The sequence below is a fragment of the Culex quinquefasciatus genome, chromosome 3 (genome assembly GCF_015732765.1).
Source record: "Culex quinquefasciatus strain JHB chromosome 3, VPISU_Cqui_1.0_pri_paternal, whole genome shotgun sequence".
Lineage (NCBI taxonomy): Eukaryota > Metazoa > Arthropoda > Insecta > Diptera > Culicidae > Culex > Culex quinquefasciatus.
Window position 1 is genome coordinate 62,706,928 of NC_051863.1, and position 18,906 is coordinate 62,725,833.

The 18,906-nt window shown below is 35.2% G+C and overlaps 1 protein-coding gene across 1 annotated transcript; it reads left to right on the forward strand.

Annotated features, from left to right (window-relative positions):
• Nucleotides 1-236: 236 nt before the first annotated feature.
• On the forward strand, nucleotides 237-778 carry LOC119768975. Its single transcript, XM_038260835.1, has 2 exons — nucleotides 237-532; nucleotides 587-778. The coding sequence occupies exons 1-2, from the start codon at nucleotides 323-325 to the stop codon at nucleotides 776-778; spliced, it is 402 nt and encodes a 133-aa protein (XP_038116763.1). The 5' UTR covers nucleotides 237-322.
• The last annotated feature ends 18,128 nt before the right edge of the window (nucleotides 779-18,906 follow it).

Sequence of the window (18,906 nt, forward strand, 5' to 3'; positions counted from 1 at the left end):
AAAAGCTCCTGATAATACCATAAGTTACGTCTTATGAACGAGGTCCCAGCTGTGTCCATTGAGGCACTCACGAAACATATAATTAAGCTTATGAAAGTTTTATCAAAGCTTATGAGATCAGATCGAATCAGCTCATGCTTTACATAAGATTTTCCAATGCTGTTCGACCAATGCCATGTTGTTGTTTTTTTTATAAGAACAGGCAACATAAGATTTTTCATAAGATTTTCCTATGGATTTTATAGTTTGGATATTTCGCTATTTACAAATGGCAGCAGTGTGAAAATTGCATAAGACAATTTTATTTCACCCAAATTTAAAAATGGCGTCAGAAGAGCAAGTCGTGTTAGACGAGACCGTTTTATTAGAAGATCTTCAACAGGAAGCGTTGGACGTGTTTAAGCAGGCGAATTTCGATTGCATTGAGCTAATTACATTTCAACGATCACAGTTTGAAGCAAAGCTTGCCTTATTCCCTGAATTCGTCGTAAACAACTTGTGGGAAGTTGTTTCCGAGTGGAGGACCCGTAACGTAAGTTCTTGCTTTTTTAATTTTGATGATTTATTTTGATGAGTTATTTTACAGGATCTTGACTTCAACTTCACAATCGAAGACGGAATCGACTCGGACCAGATCAACAGTGAAAGCGAAACGACGAGCCCATCCCAGCGCGCCATTTCACCGATCGAGACGCCAGCTGGATGCTCCGGCAAGGACGGCACGGATCTTGTTGTCCCCGGCCAGAACGGTATCAACTACTGTTTAACAAAACTTTAAGGCCAAAGCATCACTTTTTGTTGCACTATTACGGAATTGTCCGAAAATGCGGTCCAATAGAACGTATGAACTGTTTTAGACTCGAAACAAAACATCAAATCTTTAAAGAGTACGCTCACGTAATTTCTTCTCGACTAAATATTGCTTACACACTTTGTTTGAAATCAATCTTGCAATTCATTCACGATTTGTACCACCAAAATTTCTTTGATTTCGAGCCGGAAGGCAAATTTTTGCCTAATACTCTTGAATCAAGACCATATTTGCAAACAATCATAAGTAACTATCCATTTGCATCGGATGAAGTCGTTTCTTTTACTTATTGTATTCAATATAAAGGCTTTTCGTTTAAATCAGGGCAGTTCGTTACAATTTCAGAAGCCAGCAGCAATCTTCAACTAAAGGAAATTGAAGAGTTTGCTAAACATGACGATCAAATTTTTGTTATTTGTAGAGATTGGAAAGTAGAAGAGTATGATGATAACTATTTAGCATATAAGACTGAAGAGAGATTAGATACAATGTGTATTATAAGTTTAAATTTAGTTGAGGGACCACCATTTTCCATTCATTAAATTAATGGAGCATATTATTTCAGACCAAATATAGGATTCTAAGTCGAACAAACGATTGTTTCTATTCCTAAGAATTGTTTACTTAAATACAAAAAAAGCAAAAAAAATGTCTTACTTACTGCCTTCACAGTTATCTAGATCTCAATTTGATATATACCGTCATTGGGTCTGGGGGTGAGATTGGGTCATACAAATATCAACATTTTTGTATGACCCTATCTCACCCCCCAGACCCAATGTCACCCCTGATGACGGTATGCCAATATTTTTCCAATAATAATTGACACTGATATCCCTAATAACATAATTATTAAAGTCATTAAAAACTTCTTACAAATATCATAAGATTGCCTTATGAAAATCACGAGTAAAATTTATTAATTAACACTGCTATCCATAATAAAATAACTGTTGAAGTCATAAAAATCTTCGTACCAATATCATAAGATAGCTCAATGGAAATCTTAAGTGACGGCTTTGTCAAATTTTCCCTCCCAGCCATGAGAAAATCTTATGACATCCGAATAAAATCCTGATGTCGAAAGGTCATAAGACGTTCTTATGGATTTTGCCAGTACTTTTTTCTGAGTGGTGGCATCGAACCAGAATTAGGGGTGATCATGCGGTTAATTTTTTTTTTCAGGAAAAATAATATTTTTTCTGACTGAATAAAAAATTGCGAGCATGTTCAAACAATTATTCCTAATGTCCGATATGTGATTAGAAATCAAATTTAAATTCATAATTTTTCTATCAATTGAACTTTTTCACACCAATTGGGAACCCCTAGATCTATCCACGAGCGTTTTCAATGAACGTGAGAAGATGATATTTGCTTTATTTCATTATATTATTTTATGTTTTCAGAAATGTCCAATGATGTCCAATCATGAAATGGCCAATATTTTTTTCGATTCTAAAAATTCTTGTAAGAATTTTTCAAAATTTATTTTATATCCCTTTTCCCTTGAAATTTTTGAGCATGAGCATGAGCATGAGCATGGTTGACTGCCAATGAGCTGCTACTCCGTTATTGACGGATCAGCTGAAGTTACACAATGAACCAACAGATGAGTAGTGGGAGCTAATCATCCTCACTGTATAACCCCTGAAGATCTCTGCTTTATGTCAATACCGGCGCCCCCCCAAGGAGATGCAGTTCAACAAAGGTAGGAATGTTAGTCCGATAGTTGAAGTTGCAGACTCATCAGACACAGAGTTTGTCGCTCTATACCTGTTGACACCGCATGAGACCGTTGAATCCACAGCATCTCCTTCAAGCATCACGGGAAGTGGGGGAATTGTGTTAGTAGGGGAAGGAAAGGGAAGGTCAGGATTCATCTTGGTAGATGATATGACCAGAATGTGAACTGTGAACCATAATCGTTGCCTTGATTAATCATTCGCGACATTTGATTAAAATGTTAAACTCAACCCATGACTTTGGCCAGAGTCAAGAGACAGAAATTTTAAAATATTTGCACCGGATCAAATGAAAAAAGTTGTGTGGCGGAAAAAATATTGCTGAGGATTTCATTTATTTTTAAACAGAAAAGGTAATTTTAACTATTTTTAAATTAAATATTTTTTTGAAAAAAAGTTTTTTTTTGAATATTTTCAACAAGAAAGCAATTCCAGCTCAAATCAGGAATTTTTCTGGTACTACTGCAAACGACCCTCTCCGATTTCAATGAAACTTTGTAGACATTTTATCCTAGGCATTCTAGTTCTCCAAGGTAACGGGAATCGACGTAACACCTTATAATGTGGCCCTCTTAAACCTTGCGGTTTCGTCAACGGATCCACAGGCGTGTATCGTTCTTTTTGCGACAAGACTCCGCCTCCCGGGTCTCCTAAGTGTGAAGGTATGGGCACGGGGAGAGGGCACCGAATACCTATATTTACACTTAGAATTTTTTGCGTCCGCCCCGGGATTCGAACCGGCGACCTCTGGATTGTGAGTCCAGTGCGCGGTCCGATTGATCCACACAGGCAGACAATTCTCCAAGGTAAACTTATAGGAAATTGGAGAGCTTTCCAGTAAAAAAAAATCGAGACTGAAAAATCAATTTTGTCATATAGAAATTGTAAAAAACCACCAAAAAACCTATTTGTTCAACATTTTTATTTTTAAAACCGCAGTATCTTCACAAGGATTGGATATTGTACAATGGTCAATATAAGACTTTTATGTAAAATTGGCTTGAAAATCGATTCCTTCTATCGGTTTTGAAAATTTCGACGTTTAGACCACTTTAAAAAACAGTTTTAGTAAATGATTTTTGTGATTTTTACAAGAGACATGCCATCCTGCGTTTTTCGTGAGTCTTTTTGTAACATTTTAGGCTATTTCCTCAAAATTTTGAACGAAAATAAATCTTGACATCACCTTCAAATTTTACTTTTATATTTAAAAATCAAAATATCTCTTAGAAGTAGCGTGTATTTTTCTTTCAGTGTGTTTATTTTTCAGAAAGCCCTTCCTATTTCCTTCCTTCGAGATACAGTAATTTTTATTTTACAAAATACAAAAATATTTAAATTACTGACGCCCTTCTCAAATGTTATTTTCTAGTACAATTGGCTCCCTATACACAAAAATGGCTTATATAGGCCTTGGATAAAATGTCTACAAAGTTTCATTGAAATCGGAGAGGGTCCGGTACAGTAGTACCAGAAAAATCCTGATTTGAGCTGGAATTGCTCATGAGCTTTAACATCTTCTTCAAAAATCAATTTATTCTATTGATAGATTTGACCGTTATCAAAAGTACTCCACAGTTTCAAAAAAGGCTCATCTTAACCCAACACTGCTGGTTGCTTATAAGCTCTTCCCGGGTGTGTGATTCATATTTAAAAAAAAAATACAAAATTTCATTACTATCAATCGGAAAAGATTAATCATCAATTGTATGTTTTCATGAGATGGCCCTTATTTGTGCTATTAGTTTACAAAGGATGTATATCTGAGTATCTGTTTGTAAATTTCAACTTATTTTCTTAGTTTCAATTTTGACCGCTCTAACTGATGTTTGCTGAACCCTATTAGCCTTGAAACGAGAAATCAATGTGCTTTATCAAAGTATGCAAATTGATTCACCGCCTATGTGCGGTAACTTGACTCCGGTAAATTTATTTCAAATATTCATTTCACCTGATCCCTTCGATTATGGTCTGCCCATCATCATACCATCATGATTCTGCAAAAGTCATAAAAACCGAAGCCGAAACTCGAACCGCACTCTAGTAAACATGAAGCGCGTACGTGTGCATATGATGGTGAGGGGGTGGCATGCCTGATGATGATGATTGACAAAAAGGTAATTGATGGCGGGTCGATTTGATCCGACACCGCGCCAAACAAAGGTCGTCCCGTCGTCGTTTGTGATTTCCACGTCAAAAGTACACATTTTGGTGGAGATTTTTTTTCAAAATATTTTTTTGAGTTTTCAACAAAATTTCAATATGAAAGACAAATTAATTTCCAAATTTAACAGTCCGAAAAATTGAATTATTTCTCATATTCCAATGGATTTTTCCATTACCGAGGGATGATAACCCAAGGTGAAGTGCCCGGGTTTCGGGGAAAATGGATCGAATGGCATATTTGTCTCCACCCCCTTCCTTATAGCCGGACACACATACGGTCGTGTACATACGCACTCACTCATACATACACTCTTTACGCGCACAAACGCAGCAAAAGTGAGAGTTCGTTCCTGGGCCCGGTGCTATTTTTATCACAAATGGACGTTGCATGGAGTTGCTCCCCTTTTCCACTGTGTATGCTATCGGGCTCTATCTTTTTCGATTATATCTGCCTCCTTTTGGTCGTTATGAAATGTCAATGATAAAAAATGCACGTGGTAAACTTTCACTGTTACGGGATCGGATATCAACCGTTGGCGATGTCCTTGAGGATAGCCTTATTGATTTAATCAATGTGTGAAATGTTTGATGTTTAACAACAATGTGTCATAATAAATTTAAGAGCGAGTCCACGAGCAAAGCATACCAATCTCGTATCGACCTCACCAATCTGCGTGAAATTTTAAGGAATTGTTTGTACATATAAAACTAGCATCTGACCAAAATATGAGCACTCTAGGTCAAAGGGAAGTGGGTCAAATCGGGACATGGGATCTAAGGAGATTCCCGAGGAAGAATTTACAATCAAAAATTTCACTAAAAGTAAAAGTGTCTATTTAATATGTTAAACTGACTTACCCAAAGCGTTATCAGTCTCAGATGCATAGAAAAAAAAGTTGAATTTGAGAATGTTGAAAATTTGGTAGGTTGAATAAGGTTATTACACCCAGAACTGGGCATCGGCATACGAGAGAATAAAGAGCACGATTCGGTAGTAAAATGGTACTGTGTGCGGACTGAGAGGATAAATCCCGAAATTACCGAGAGTACTTTACTCATGGTTCATTTTCCGAAAAAGTTCATTTATCAAAAAAAAAATACCGGTACCGAGACTCGAACCCAAGACCTTCGGCATATTGAACCGTGCCTTTGTCGTATGGGCCACCATGGTTCGGTGACTAAGAAGCGGTCGTTTGTCCATATAAGCCACTCATAGGATGAACTGTTCCAATGAACGAATGAACACGCGAGAGGACTATACTCTCGCAATATAGCACTTTCCTCACGTTTCTTTTCGTGAGGACTATCCCCTCGTTCTTTAACTTTGGGTGACCTCTTTTTTGAGTAATATTATAAAATGTATAAAAATGTGATCCTGATGAATATTCATCAAAAACTGATGAAAATTCATAATTTTCTGGGGTAAAATTAATCTTTTTTTTTTTTGCCACAAAATCTGTCACCATTTCCTGATAAATATTACCATAATTTATTTTCTGTGTGGTAGTCCCAGATGTCCCCTACAAGCTCAGACTCGAGTTGATATCTGCATGGAACACTGTTTTATTTGAGTTTGAAAATTGTGCTATTTTTTCACTAAAATTCCAATATCTCTCTTTAGATTCAACCAATTGAGATGCTGTATCCTGCATTTTGTTGAGTTTTTAAGCCTTTTCAGATGCATTTTAAAATTTTAAACCAAAGAGCCTATGTCTGAAAATATTTTTATCGGATTCCTCGAACAATTTTACGCAACATATGAAAAAGGGTGAAGTTCCAGTAACAAGATTTTGTGATATGATTTTGCGAAAATAAAAACTGGGTTTTTCGCGGCACCTCGAAACGGAAAAGTGGCGAATACAGGAAAAATCAAGTCGGTAGATCGGTAGATTCACGTAAATTTTTTTGTAATTTTTTAATTATCATTTTTACAAAATCTCCCAAATTACGTATTTTTAATTTTTGAGATTTTTCGATATGTTTTAGGGGACAAAAACCCGCAACTTTTGAGCCATAGAGAATTAAAAAAAACTGTTGCCAAGTTATGATTTTTTGAAAAAATAGCGACTTAAATTAAAAGAACTACCAATATTAAATTTTAAGATTGATAATTTTTTTTCAATTGATGAACATGACATGATCTCCCGTCCCGGGTAGACGGCAAAAACAAAATAAAAAAAAGAAGCAAAGCAATCCACTTTAACGACCCGCGGGTCTTTTGTGAGCTCTGTTGCAAGTTTCTGCTCATTTCTAGGCATCCGAAGGTTATGTGTGGTGAGTCAACAAAAACCTCTTTTACGCAAATGGACCGACGTTTTACTTCCCCATCCGATAGAAGGCCAGGAGGATAAGGCGGGAATCGAACCCGCGCCCCATAGCAACTTTGGGATTGGCAGCCGAAGCCGCTAACCACCGCGCCACGAGGTCCTAACAATATTCATGCCATTTCAATAACAAATAGGGGAAATTCTCGTATCTTTGGCAGGTTAATCACTCGCGCCTAATTCCATCCAATTTGCTGATTTTCACTATTTAAACAACTAAATTTGCAAAACTTTTGATATAAACTTGCTTGCTCACTTCTTATTGAGCTATTTATCACTCGATTTCAGTTGAAAACGCTTTTAATTAGCTTTAATTGACTGTCAAAGTTCTTACCTGCCAACATTAGAGGCACGCTGGAATTAGATGCTGTTAAATTAAAATTTGGTTTTGGAATCTTTTTGAAAAAATCCATGTTTGCATAAGAGTTTAATAATAGTTTATGTCATCATAACAAAATTTGTTATTGGTCTGATATTGGTTGAAAGCAGGGCTGTGGAGTCGGGTCATATTTCAAGCGACTCCGACTCCGACTCCGACTCCGGCTTTCTGGGATTAGCCAACTCCGACTCCGACTCCGACTCCGGCTTTCAGATCCAACCGACTCCGACTCCGACTCCAACTACGGCCCACCAACTCTAGCCGACTTCGACTCCAGCTTTCAAAAAATGGTTGGCTCCGACTCCGACTCCGACTCCATATATTTTTAAATATTTCAAAAGTTAGTTTACTATTATTTTGAAAACATTGATAAATAGGATTATTTAAAAACTCTTTAAGTGGAAAAAACCGGGAAAAGTTTCTAGTTTTATAAGTTTTAGACGTTATTGAAACAGAAATTAAAAAAAAAACAAGTTTTGAAGGCATTTTCAGAAGAACAGTTTGGTAAATAAATTTGGATTTATTTACTTAACTTCAAATTTTGATTAAATTGATTAAAAGCTAAAATATTAAATTGTTATTTTTTTATGATATTAAAAGAAAAGATTGATTAAACAAATAATTTCAAAATGGCAACGAAGCGCAAACAACTTGAAAATAAATTAAAAATATAAGAAGTTTTGTAAATTAATCTGTTTTATAGCAAATACTAAAAAATAAAAAAATAAACATGGGTAATTCTCTACCAACTCACACGAAATCGGGAAAAGTTGCCCCGACCCCTCTTCGATTTGCGTGAAACTTTGTCCTCAGGGGTAACTTTTGTCCCTGATCACGAATCCGAGGTCCGTTTATTTGATATCTCGTGACGGAGGGGCGGTACGACCCCTTCCATTTTTGAACATGCGAAAAAAGAGGTGTTTTTCAATAATTTGCAGCCTGAAACGGTGATGAGATAAAAATTTGGTGTCAAAGGGACTTTTATGTAAAATTAGACGCCCGATTTGATGGCGTACTCAGAATTCTGAAAAACGTATTTTTCATCAAAAACACCAAAAAGTTTTAAAAATTCTCCCATTTTCCGTTACTCAACTGTAAAAATTTTGGAACATGTCATTTTATGGGAAATTTAATGTACTTTTCGAATCTGCATTGACCCAGAAGGGTCATTTTTTCATTTAGAACAAAATTTTTCATTTTAAAATTTCGTGTTTTTTCTAACTTTGCAGGGTTATTTTTTAGAGTGTAACAATGTTCTACAAAGTTGTAGAGCAGACAATTACAAAAATTTTAATATATAGACATAAGGGGTTTGCTTGGAAACATCACGAGTTATCGCCATTTTACGAAAAAAATGTTTTGAAAAAGTTACTTTTTGCGTTTCTCTTTGTTTCGTCGTCCGTTTCTGTCGCGGGTGACCATGAACGGCCATGATCGATGACTACCAACTTTTTCAAAACTTTTTTTTCGTAAAATCGCGATAACTCGTGATGTTTATAAGCAAACCCCTTATGTCTATATATCAAAATTTTTGTAATTGTCTGCTCTACAACTTTGTGGAACATTGTTACACTCTAAAAAATAACCCTGCAAAGTAAGAAAAACGAAACTATTGGCACTACGCCCCCCGGGGCATGGCCTTCCTCTAACGTGGGATTTCTGCTCCAGCGCCTCTGACGAGACAGGAGAAACCGGGACCGACGTTTTACTTCACCATCCGATAGAAGCTCAGTGGATAAGGCGGGAATCGAACCCGCGTCTCATAGCATCATCGGGATCGGCAGCCGAAGCCGCTACCCCTGCGCCACGAGACCCACCGCAAAGTAAGAAAAAACACGAAATTTTAAAATAAAAATTTTTGTTCTAAATGAAAAAAAATGACCCATCTGGGTCAATGAAGATTCGAAAAGTACATTAAATTTCCCATAAAATGACATGTTCCAAAAAAATTTACAGTCGAGTAACGGAAAATGGGAGAATTTTTAAAACTTTTTTTAGTGTTTTTTTCGATGAAAAATACGTTTTTTTTCGTAATTCTGAGTACGCCATCAAATCGGGCGTCTAATTTTACATAAAAGTCCCTTTGACACCAAATTTCTATCTCATCACCGTTTCAGGCTGCAAATTATTGAAAAACACCTCTTTTTTCGCATGCTCAAAAATGGAAGGGGTCGTACCGCCCCTCCGTCACGAGATATCAAAAAACGGACCTCGGATTCGTGATCAGAGACAAAAGTTACTCCTTAGGACAAAGTTTCACGCAAATCGAATCGAAGAATCCCACCGACTCCGACTCCACAGCCCTGGTTGAAAGCCAACACAACTTGGGAATAACATTTTTGCTATGGAAGAATAACTCCAACGGTTATTAGGTTGATAGGATTAGTTGTTAAAATAACAAAAAATAATATCATGGATTTTCGAAGAATAATTAAACATGTTATTAGTCTGTTAATACTATAACGATTAAATAACAACAAATCATAACGACCAATAACAAATCTTGCTTTTGTTATTTTTTTCAAATCAATTCGATTTTATTAGTGAATAATCATGTTACAATTTGTTCGTTCTCAGTACATAAAAGAATTTTGGAGTTCCTTTCAGCTATGTGTTAAATCTCAATCCATTCTGGAACGATTATTGCTTATCGTGAAAAGATTGCCAAGAGTAAGAAAAAAATTGGAAAAAAACTTACTGATTGCTATTGTTATAAATAACCTGAAATGATATTGGCCTAGTATTTTCAAATATCAAAAAATGTTATTCCCAAGCTATTTCCGTCTGCTCGGGATAACAGGTCCTCAGACTCTAGGACATACATTGATTTCACCGACAATGTTTGTTCCGTTTTTTTTTTGTTAAGTAAAGTATCGTGTTTGCTTATTATCCCGCTGATAAATGCACTCATTTTCACTCACTCTCTCTCTCTTTCGTGCGAGTGAACATATCTGGTTGCTCCTTGAATACTCATCAGGGGGTTCAATCCGAATGTTTTTCATCGGAAAACAATTTATTGGAATGCATTAGGGTGATCCTTTTTCAATTTAATGTTGTTATTTTTGAAAAAAACATATGTAATTCGATGGTTTATGATCAAAGAAAAACTGTTCATTGAAGCGAAAGATGCCACATTTTTTTTGGAACACCCTAATGAACTGATGAAACACATTTTGCAGTGATGCAGGTCAATTGCAGGATGGGAGCAAACATACTTTCATTGAAAATAAATCATTATCACATTATAAAAGGACACTGTGTTACATTGTGACAATTTGTGAGTTATATGACCTGATTGAATGATTGATATGATCAAACAACACAAGTTTCATGATTTCGTGAAAAGATAACATTGATGATGGTTTTTGTTATTTCAATCAGATAGAAAAAATATTTTAAATATCAAAAACAAAAGTTTCTTGTAAGCCATCCAGTAAAAACAACATCAAAACCTTTCAACTTTGCCCTCAAAAACAAAGCCCCCGGAGTTCGTTATCAGCGGCGTTTTGATTCATCGTCTCACCGTTTTATGTTTTATGTTTTTCAATTTCCTCCACCATCAGGACTCAATTCCAAAGTGACCTCAATTTACACGAAAAGCAAAATTGCTCCGACGGCGGAGACTCGTCTCCGGCGTGGCACAAAAATCAGATAAAAATCCATCAAATTTCTGGATTTGGGGTGGGGGACTGGCATTAACTTGCTCCAAAGAATCCCTCCCAACCCCACCCCACACACTTTGGTGAAACGGTGAAAAGCGAAAATAAATTCCGCAAAAGATTGAAACGAACCAAATTTGATTTACGCTTGCACGCGTTTGAGGCAATTTTCCCTCGGTGGGTCTTTTGGGAAGTAAGCGATAACAGTTTTTTTTTTGCTTTTGAACAAAAATCAGGACGACAAAATAAAAGTGAAAGTATTCCACAATATTGCACAAATAAAATCATCACCAGCAGACAAAATAAACCCGGGACAGAATTTTCCAATAAAAAGTGGAGCACAAACAACCATAGATCGGGAAATCGGGCAAATTGGTGCAGAATGAAGTGGCGAGAAAAAAGACCATCGATTTCCCACTCCCCCTTAACGAAACCAATTAGTGTTGTTGGCGAGCTTTATGGAAATCTGATTCCAGCTGCAAGCAACTATTGTGGAAGAGAGAAAAAAAAAAAAAATGTTGCAGCAGAATAAAAATGGGAGCGAAATCGAATCCAACAGATGGGAATCTGGAAATGTAGTTAAAAATCAATCAATTTATCGGTTTATATTGGGAATGCTTTCCATTGTGGAATTCGGAAACAAGGATAGAAAAACAAAGTTCTGTGAATGAGTGATGGGTGGTTCTGTTGAAGACACCTAGTTCTGGAAATCGTCGCCGTCGTGCTAACTTGTTGTACGTGCATTTTAGGCCAAATTGAGTAAAGAACGCCATTTTGTGCAGCTCACAATGCCTCACCTTTTGAGTTTCACAGAACCCCAAACTTCGATTTCAATCCTGAGATATTCAATAAAAACAAAAAAGCTCCGTGCATTTTTGTCACTCTTCATATGAAAGATGTTTCATTCTTGTCGTGCTATCTTGACACAGTCTGAAAATTGATGTAAGTGCGACAATTTGCCAAAGGGATTTCAGAGCAGAACGCGTTTGACACAGATACAAACTCGACTAACGTAAACATTTTCGATTATAACTCGGGACTCCGGCAATCAAATTCAACCCAACTTTGGGGCATTGTACAGAATAATCAATCAAATAAAATGTGTTTGTTATTGTTCACATTGCGTGCTCTCGTTTTTGTTCATTCAAGGTCAAACATTAAAACGCGTTTTTCTCGGAACGTCAAAAGCAACATATGACATGATAGCACAACAGCGTCGAAATGCCTATCATGTTATTTTTCCTAAAAAAAAAGAAATCAGATACAGATTCAGATAAGGAACGATTGAATGCATTGATCTCATTTGCTATCGCTCTATAGAGAAAATTTCTTTGTAATTCTTTGGAAAAATGGTGTCGTGAGCATGACTCTCGAAGAAGATTTTTTGGAAATATCATAATCTATCATGAAACATTCACAAAGAATTCACGGATACAACCGATTTACTAAAGTTCAACTGTCATGAAAACAACTGACATATATGTAGCATGAAAATTTCATATTTATTTTATAATAATGGTTGTCTTTCAACTTTAGCTCCCTAAAACATGTGAAGCCACGGCGTGTTTTCTGGGCAACCTTAAGGAGAAAAAAATAGTCATCACTAATTTCAAAAGTGTTCAAAAGCTTTCCAATGCTTCTAAGAGCGAAATGTTTCATCGGGAAATTTCTGAGATATTTCTATTTTAAGTTTTTTCTTTTAAAATCCTTGATCATTTATTGGAAACATTTGAATTACAGTCCAGGAAACTTGTGAAATGATGTGATTCATGTGTATTTTACTGACCAAAATGTGCAAAATAAGACAAAAAACAACTTTGTAGAAGGTTGCAAACCGCTAAACATTTTGAAAATTAAGTTTTAACCGAATTTTTGAATATGCGGGATTTATTCAAATAATAAAATAATAAAACCGTATTGAAATATTATTTTTACAAGAACAAAAAGATTATTACATAATTGTTGTGTACAAATAACACCGGTCTACTCTGATTCAGCTTGGAATTAGCTGATACAACCGAAATTTCTACAGGTTTGAGAGTGATAGGGTATTACAAAATTTTAATGATTAAATATCATATTTCCTTGATCAAACACTAACTAGTTGCATGGATACAAAACATGTTTTATACTCGAAATTATACTGCAAATTACTGTTGCTAGCCTTAGGAGAAATACTTTTCATTAGTATGAAATGATTGTTTCAGTTTTTTTTTGTATTAAATGATCAAGGAATTAGCAATACTTTAGAAGTTTATAAGACTCTCATCTTCAATCTCATCTTAAAAAAATATATATGTCTTGATATTTGTTCAAATAGTTTGGAAAGAAAGTTTCTCTTAGATTTTTTTTGTTAAAATACTTTTGAATTTTTGTTCAAACAAAAATAAATGTTTGTGACGGTGTTTTCAGAATTCTGAATTGGAAGACTCGAGTTTTATTGCTACTTTTAAGTGCATTTTCTACAGAAAACATTTTATAAAATTTTATCTTTATTTTATACTCATGAAAATATGACTTTTGAAGCTTGTTACAGTAATATGTAAAACATTTTCGATTTCTAATCATATTTGTATTTATGATCCTGGTTAACGTTTGCTTAAGAAAATATCAAATTTATTCATTAAAATTCAATAATACCATTAACAATCACAAACCTGCCAAAGTTTCGGTTGAACAAGCTAAATCAGAGTAGACACGTGATATTTATACACAAAAAATATGTAATTATCAAATAATTTAGTAAAAAATACATTTTTACGCTTTTTTTATGATTTTAATTTCTGAATAAATCCCAAATATTCAAAAACTTAGACAAAATATAATTTTCAAAATGTTTAGCGGTTTGCAACCTTCTACAAAGCTGTTTCTTGTCTTACTCATCAAAATGTGCAAACATTTTGATGAGTAAATGACTCATGAAACACATCATTTGATAAGTTTTCTGAACTGTTAGTATAAAGTTTCCAATAAATAATAAAGTAATTAAAAGCCAAAAAACTTAAAATAGAGATATCTCAGAAATTTCCCGATGAAACATTTCGCTTTTAGAAGCAATTGAAAGCTGAGAAAATTTCCTATAAGACACATTTAAAGTGGCGGTGACTATTTTTTCCTGATAAGGTTGTTCTAGAAAAAAGGCGGTTGAAGAAGAGTGGAGAAATGTCCGATATAATCTTTACTTATTTTCGAAAATGTTCGAACATTTGCACCCATTCTATGGGTGCCACACATTTCGACTTAAGCCGTTTCGCCGAAAATCGTAAAATAAATGACAATCAAACCGCCTTTGCAAACCCAATACTAATATTTAAACGGGACAAACATTTTAAGATAAGCTTCAAGAGTATAAAGCGGTACTCGAACCCGTGCCTAATAGCAACGTTGGGATCGTCAGCTGAAGCCGCTATTTGCCGCGCCAATAGGCCCTCCTTTTGCCGACGGTCGAATATAATTATTTAAAATTAAATTTGATATCAAATTCAGAAAAGTTAAGTAGAGATTTCTTTTAAACCGTACAATATTTTAGCAAGCTTCAAATAGTGTTTGATAGATCTGTGGCAGTGCGTGGCCGAATGGTTACGCTGTCCGCTTTGTAAGCGGATGATTCTGGGTTCGATTCCCATCTGCTGCAACCTTCCATCGGATGAGGAAGTAAAATGTCGGTCCCGGCCTTGGTTGTTAGGCCGTTAAGTCATTCCAGGTGTAGGAGTCGTCTCCATGCCATAAGTACAAACAACACACCAAACCAAGCCTACTCCGGTGGAATCGCTGGCGGCGGTTGAACTCGCAATCCAAAGGTCGTCAGTTCAAACACTGGGGTGGAAGGTTCCTTGGAGTAAAAGAGGTTTGGGTGCTCTCCCCATTCAAGCCTTCGGACTCCTAGGTTCGAGCAGAAACTTGCAATAGAGACCACAAAAGACCCGGGGGTCGTTAATGTGGATGGTTTGATTTGATTGATAGATCTGAATCGGGTCCGGTGGTGTAGTGGTTAGCGTGGTAGCCTATCTCCCCAGCAAGGCCTGGATTGAATCCCAGACGGACCCGGTGGCATTTTTTTTAGATTTGCCCGATCACGCCTTCTTCCGGATGGGGAAGTAAAAAGTCGGGGCTTGTGCACTGCTTATGTGTGAGGATTTTTTGAAAATAAAAAAAACAAACCGGATACACTCACCCATCACAATTTTTTTTTTGAAAAAAAATCTGATTCACATAAAAATTAGCTGAACTTTCCGAAAAAAAAACTTTCAAAAGCACAAGATTGAGTTTTTGGGGTTAAAAATTCGACAAATTGGTTAAAAATGGTCAAAATCATAACTTTTTCAAAAAAACTTTTTTTTGCAATTCCGTCGTGAAACTACTTACTTTTCCTGACATTCATGAACGACGAAAAAGCCTACTTTTCTGTACCAAAAATAACAGAATCGAATAGCAATACTTTTCAAAATAAATGCTGAAAAGTTCTACTTTTCAGCACTCAAATGGGTGCTGAAAAGTTGAACTTTTTAGCACTTGTTTTGAAAAGCAACACTTTTCAACATTTTTTAGATTTAAACGATTTATTGACAAAATACATGAAAATTTTACTTAAAATTTCACTCAATGGGTGTTTTTCAGAATTGCAATAAATGTTGTATGGAACTCGTTGCAAAACTTGTTTTTTTCAGCACACTTCGTATTTATCCAACTCGGTGAACCTCGTTGGATAAATGTACGACTCGTGCTGAAAAACTCTTCTTTTTGCAACTTGTTGCATAAACTACTATTGTAAAATTCTGTTAACTCGTGAAGAACGCGTGCAAACTCCTAATGTCTATATACCAAAATTTTTGTTTTTGTCTGCGCTACAATTGTGTAGAACATTGTTACACTCTAAAATGTAACCGTGCAAAGTTAGAAAAACACGTAACTTTCAAATGAATTTTTTTGTTCTAAATGAAAAAATGACCCTTCTGGGTTATTTCAGATTTGAAAAGTACATTAAATTTCCCATAAAATGACATGTTTCACGATTTTTGATAGTTGAGTAACGGGAAATGGCAGCGATTTTAAAACTTTTTTATCTTTTTTTATGAAAAATACATTTTTTCGGAATTTTGAGTACGCCATCAAATCGGGCGTCTAATTTTACACAAAAGTCCCTTTGACACCAAATGAAAGGGGTCGTACAGCCCCACCGTCACGAAATATCGAAAAATGAACCTCGGATTCGTGATCAGGACCCAAAATAACTCCTTACAGCAAAGTTTCACGCAAATCGAAGAGGGTCGGGAAACTGCTGTGTGAGTTGGCGGAGAATGACCCATATTTGACATATTTTCGATAAAACTATCAATTTTTAATCAATTTGCTGTTAACTGCCGGTTCGACAATATCCCTTACTGTGATATAGTTAAATTCATTGAATAGTATGAAATTCTTTCAAACTTTTAATAGAAGTCCAAAAACCAGTTAACTTGCATTAAATTTTTGTAACTAAAAGACGCAACTTTTGGTACCCAGACATGTATAGGGCATCGCTGAAATTTATAAGTTATCGCAGTTTTAGTGAAAAAAGTAGATTTTTTGCCGATTTCGCCACTTTCCTGTTTTTGCGCGTGGTGCGTCGAAAACTCAGTTTTTATTTTCAAAAATCATATCTTGGAAACGTAGGGAGAGTGGGGAGACTTGATCCCCGGGGACACTTGATCCCAAGCCTGTATCTCGTCAGCATGTGGGTAAAACAATTAGCTTTGTTTTAGAAAGTTGTGCGAAATTGACTAAAACTCATTGTAGAAAACAAAGAAAAAAAAATGTTTACATTGAGTTACACACATTTTTCGAAGAAACTTATAAAAAATTAAAAGTTTGGATGAATAAAAAAAAATTTGCTTAAGATTTTTTTAAATGTTTGAAGGGGGATCAAATTACCCCCAACATTTTGAAAATGCCGGTTTAAAATATTTTTTTAAAACGCTTGGCATGATTCGAAAAGTTTATCTGATGAAATACCCTTATCAGCCAAACATAGTTGAATGTTCAAGCTTTCAATTTATGCAAAAAGATCATAGTTTTGTAAGAAATTGACAGAGTTATGTGCGATACAAAAAAAGGAGTTCAAGTCTCCCCACTCTCCCCTACGGTTCGACATCGACAATTTTTTGAATTGTTATGTGAAATTTTCCGAGGAATCCGATAAAAATATTTTCAGACATAAGCTCTTTGGTCCAGACACGGTCAAAACGCCATTTTAAGTTTTCATACGACTTTTTCAATTGTTCAGCTAGATTTTTGGAACTTCTTACTATTTTTCTCAAATAGCCAAACTAATCACCTTTCTTTTGCGTCTAAGACAGCTTAAATTGGATGAAATGGCGCGGAGATATGATTTTTTGAAAAAAGTGGTTTTTGCGAAAAATGACGAAAATTGCCATTTTTCGGACCACCCTAATACGGCGTAGGTCACCCTAATGGCCAAACAAAAAAATACGGGTCTAATTATTTTGGCCGAGGAACCCCCAGAAAAATTTTGAGCCCGATTGGAGAACTTTTTTTTTGAATCGTGCTTTTTTTGTGGTGAATTGCTGTATTTTTTTTTTTGAACGTTTTACTGTTGAAAATGCATTTGAAAGTAGCAATTAAATTCGTAAGTTTCAACTGAGATTGTTGAAAACACCTTTACAAACATTTTTTAGTTGAAACAAAAACTAATAATTTTAACAAAAAATCAAATAGAAGCCTCCATGACAAGCTATTTGAACAAAATCAAGATACTTGTAAATTGTTTTTAAAACAGATAAGACTTCTATAACATTGCTGAAGAAAATAAAACTTTATAAACACCTTTCTTACTCATGAAAAGTATTTCATCTGAAACTCTACACAGTAATTTGAGATTCAGTTTCGAGTAATTAACATGTTTTGGTATCCATCCATGCAACTGGATAATGTTGGTTTAGGAAATATGATATTTGTTCATAAAAATTTACTTGATTACCCTTAACAATTTTAAACCTGCAAAAATGTCGATTGTAACAGCTAAATTCAAGCGAACGGCTGATATTTGTACACTAAAATAATGTAGATTATATTTTTGTAAATAAATACGGTTTTCTGATTTCAATTTCGAATAAATCCCGCATTTTCAAAAACTCGGTTAAAACTTAATTTTTAAAACGTTTAGCGATTTGAAACCTTTTAAATAGTTGTTTCTTGTCTTATTTTCCACATTTTGATGAGTAAATGATACATAATACGCATCATTTGACAAGCTTCCTGAACTGCTATGAAAATGTTTCCAATAAATGTTGAAGGGATTTAAAACAAAAAACTTAAAATAAATATATCTCAGAAATTTCTCGATGAAACATTCCGCTCTTAGAAGAATTGGAAAGGTGGGAAAATTTCCTATTAGACACATTTGAAAGTAGCGATGACTATTTTTTCTCCTTAAGGTTTCCCAGAAAACACGCCGTGTACCTGATTTGAGATCAAAATAATCTGTAGTGTTAATTTTATGTAACTTCTCCTTTAGGGTGGCCGTCTTACCCCCATCTCCCCTACTGTTAAATTTACTCAATCGGACAAAGTTTTCCCGACCCCTATTCGATTTGCATGAAACTTTGTCCTAAGGGATTACTTTTGTCCCTAATCATGGATCCGTTATTTTTGGATATTTCATGTCGGAAGGGTTTAAAATCTAAAAACTGCAACCAAACAACTAATAAAAAATAAAATTATTTTATTGGCCATGGCCAAAGACACCAAATCGATCACGAAATAAATATTTTCGGATACTGACTCACCATTTTTGTATGCACTGCTCACAAAATTTTATTAAAAC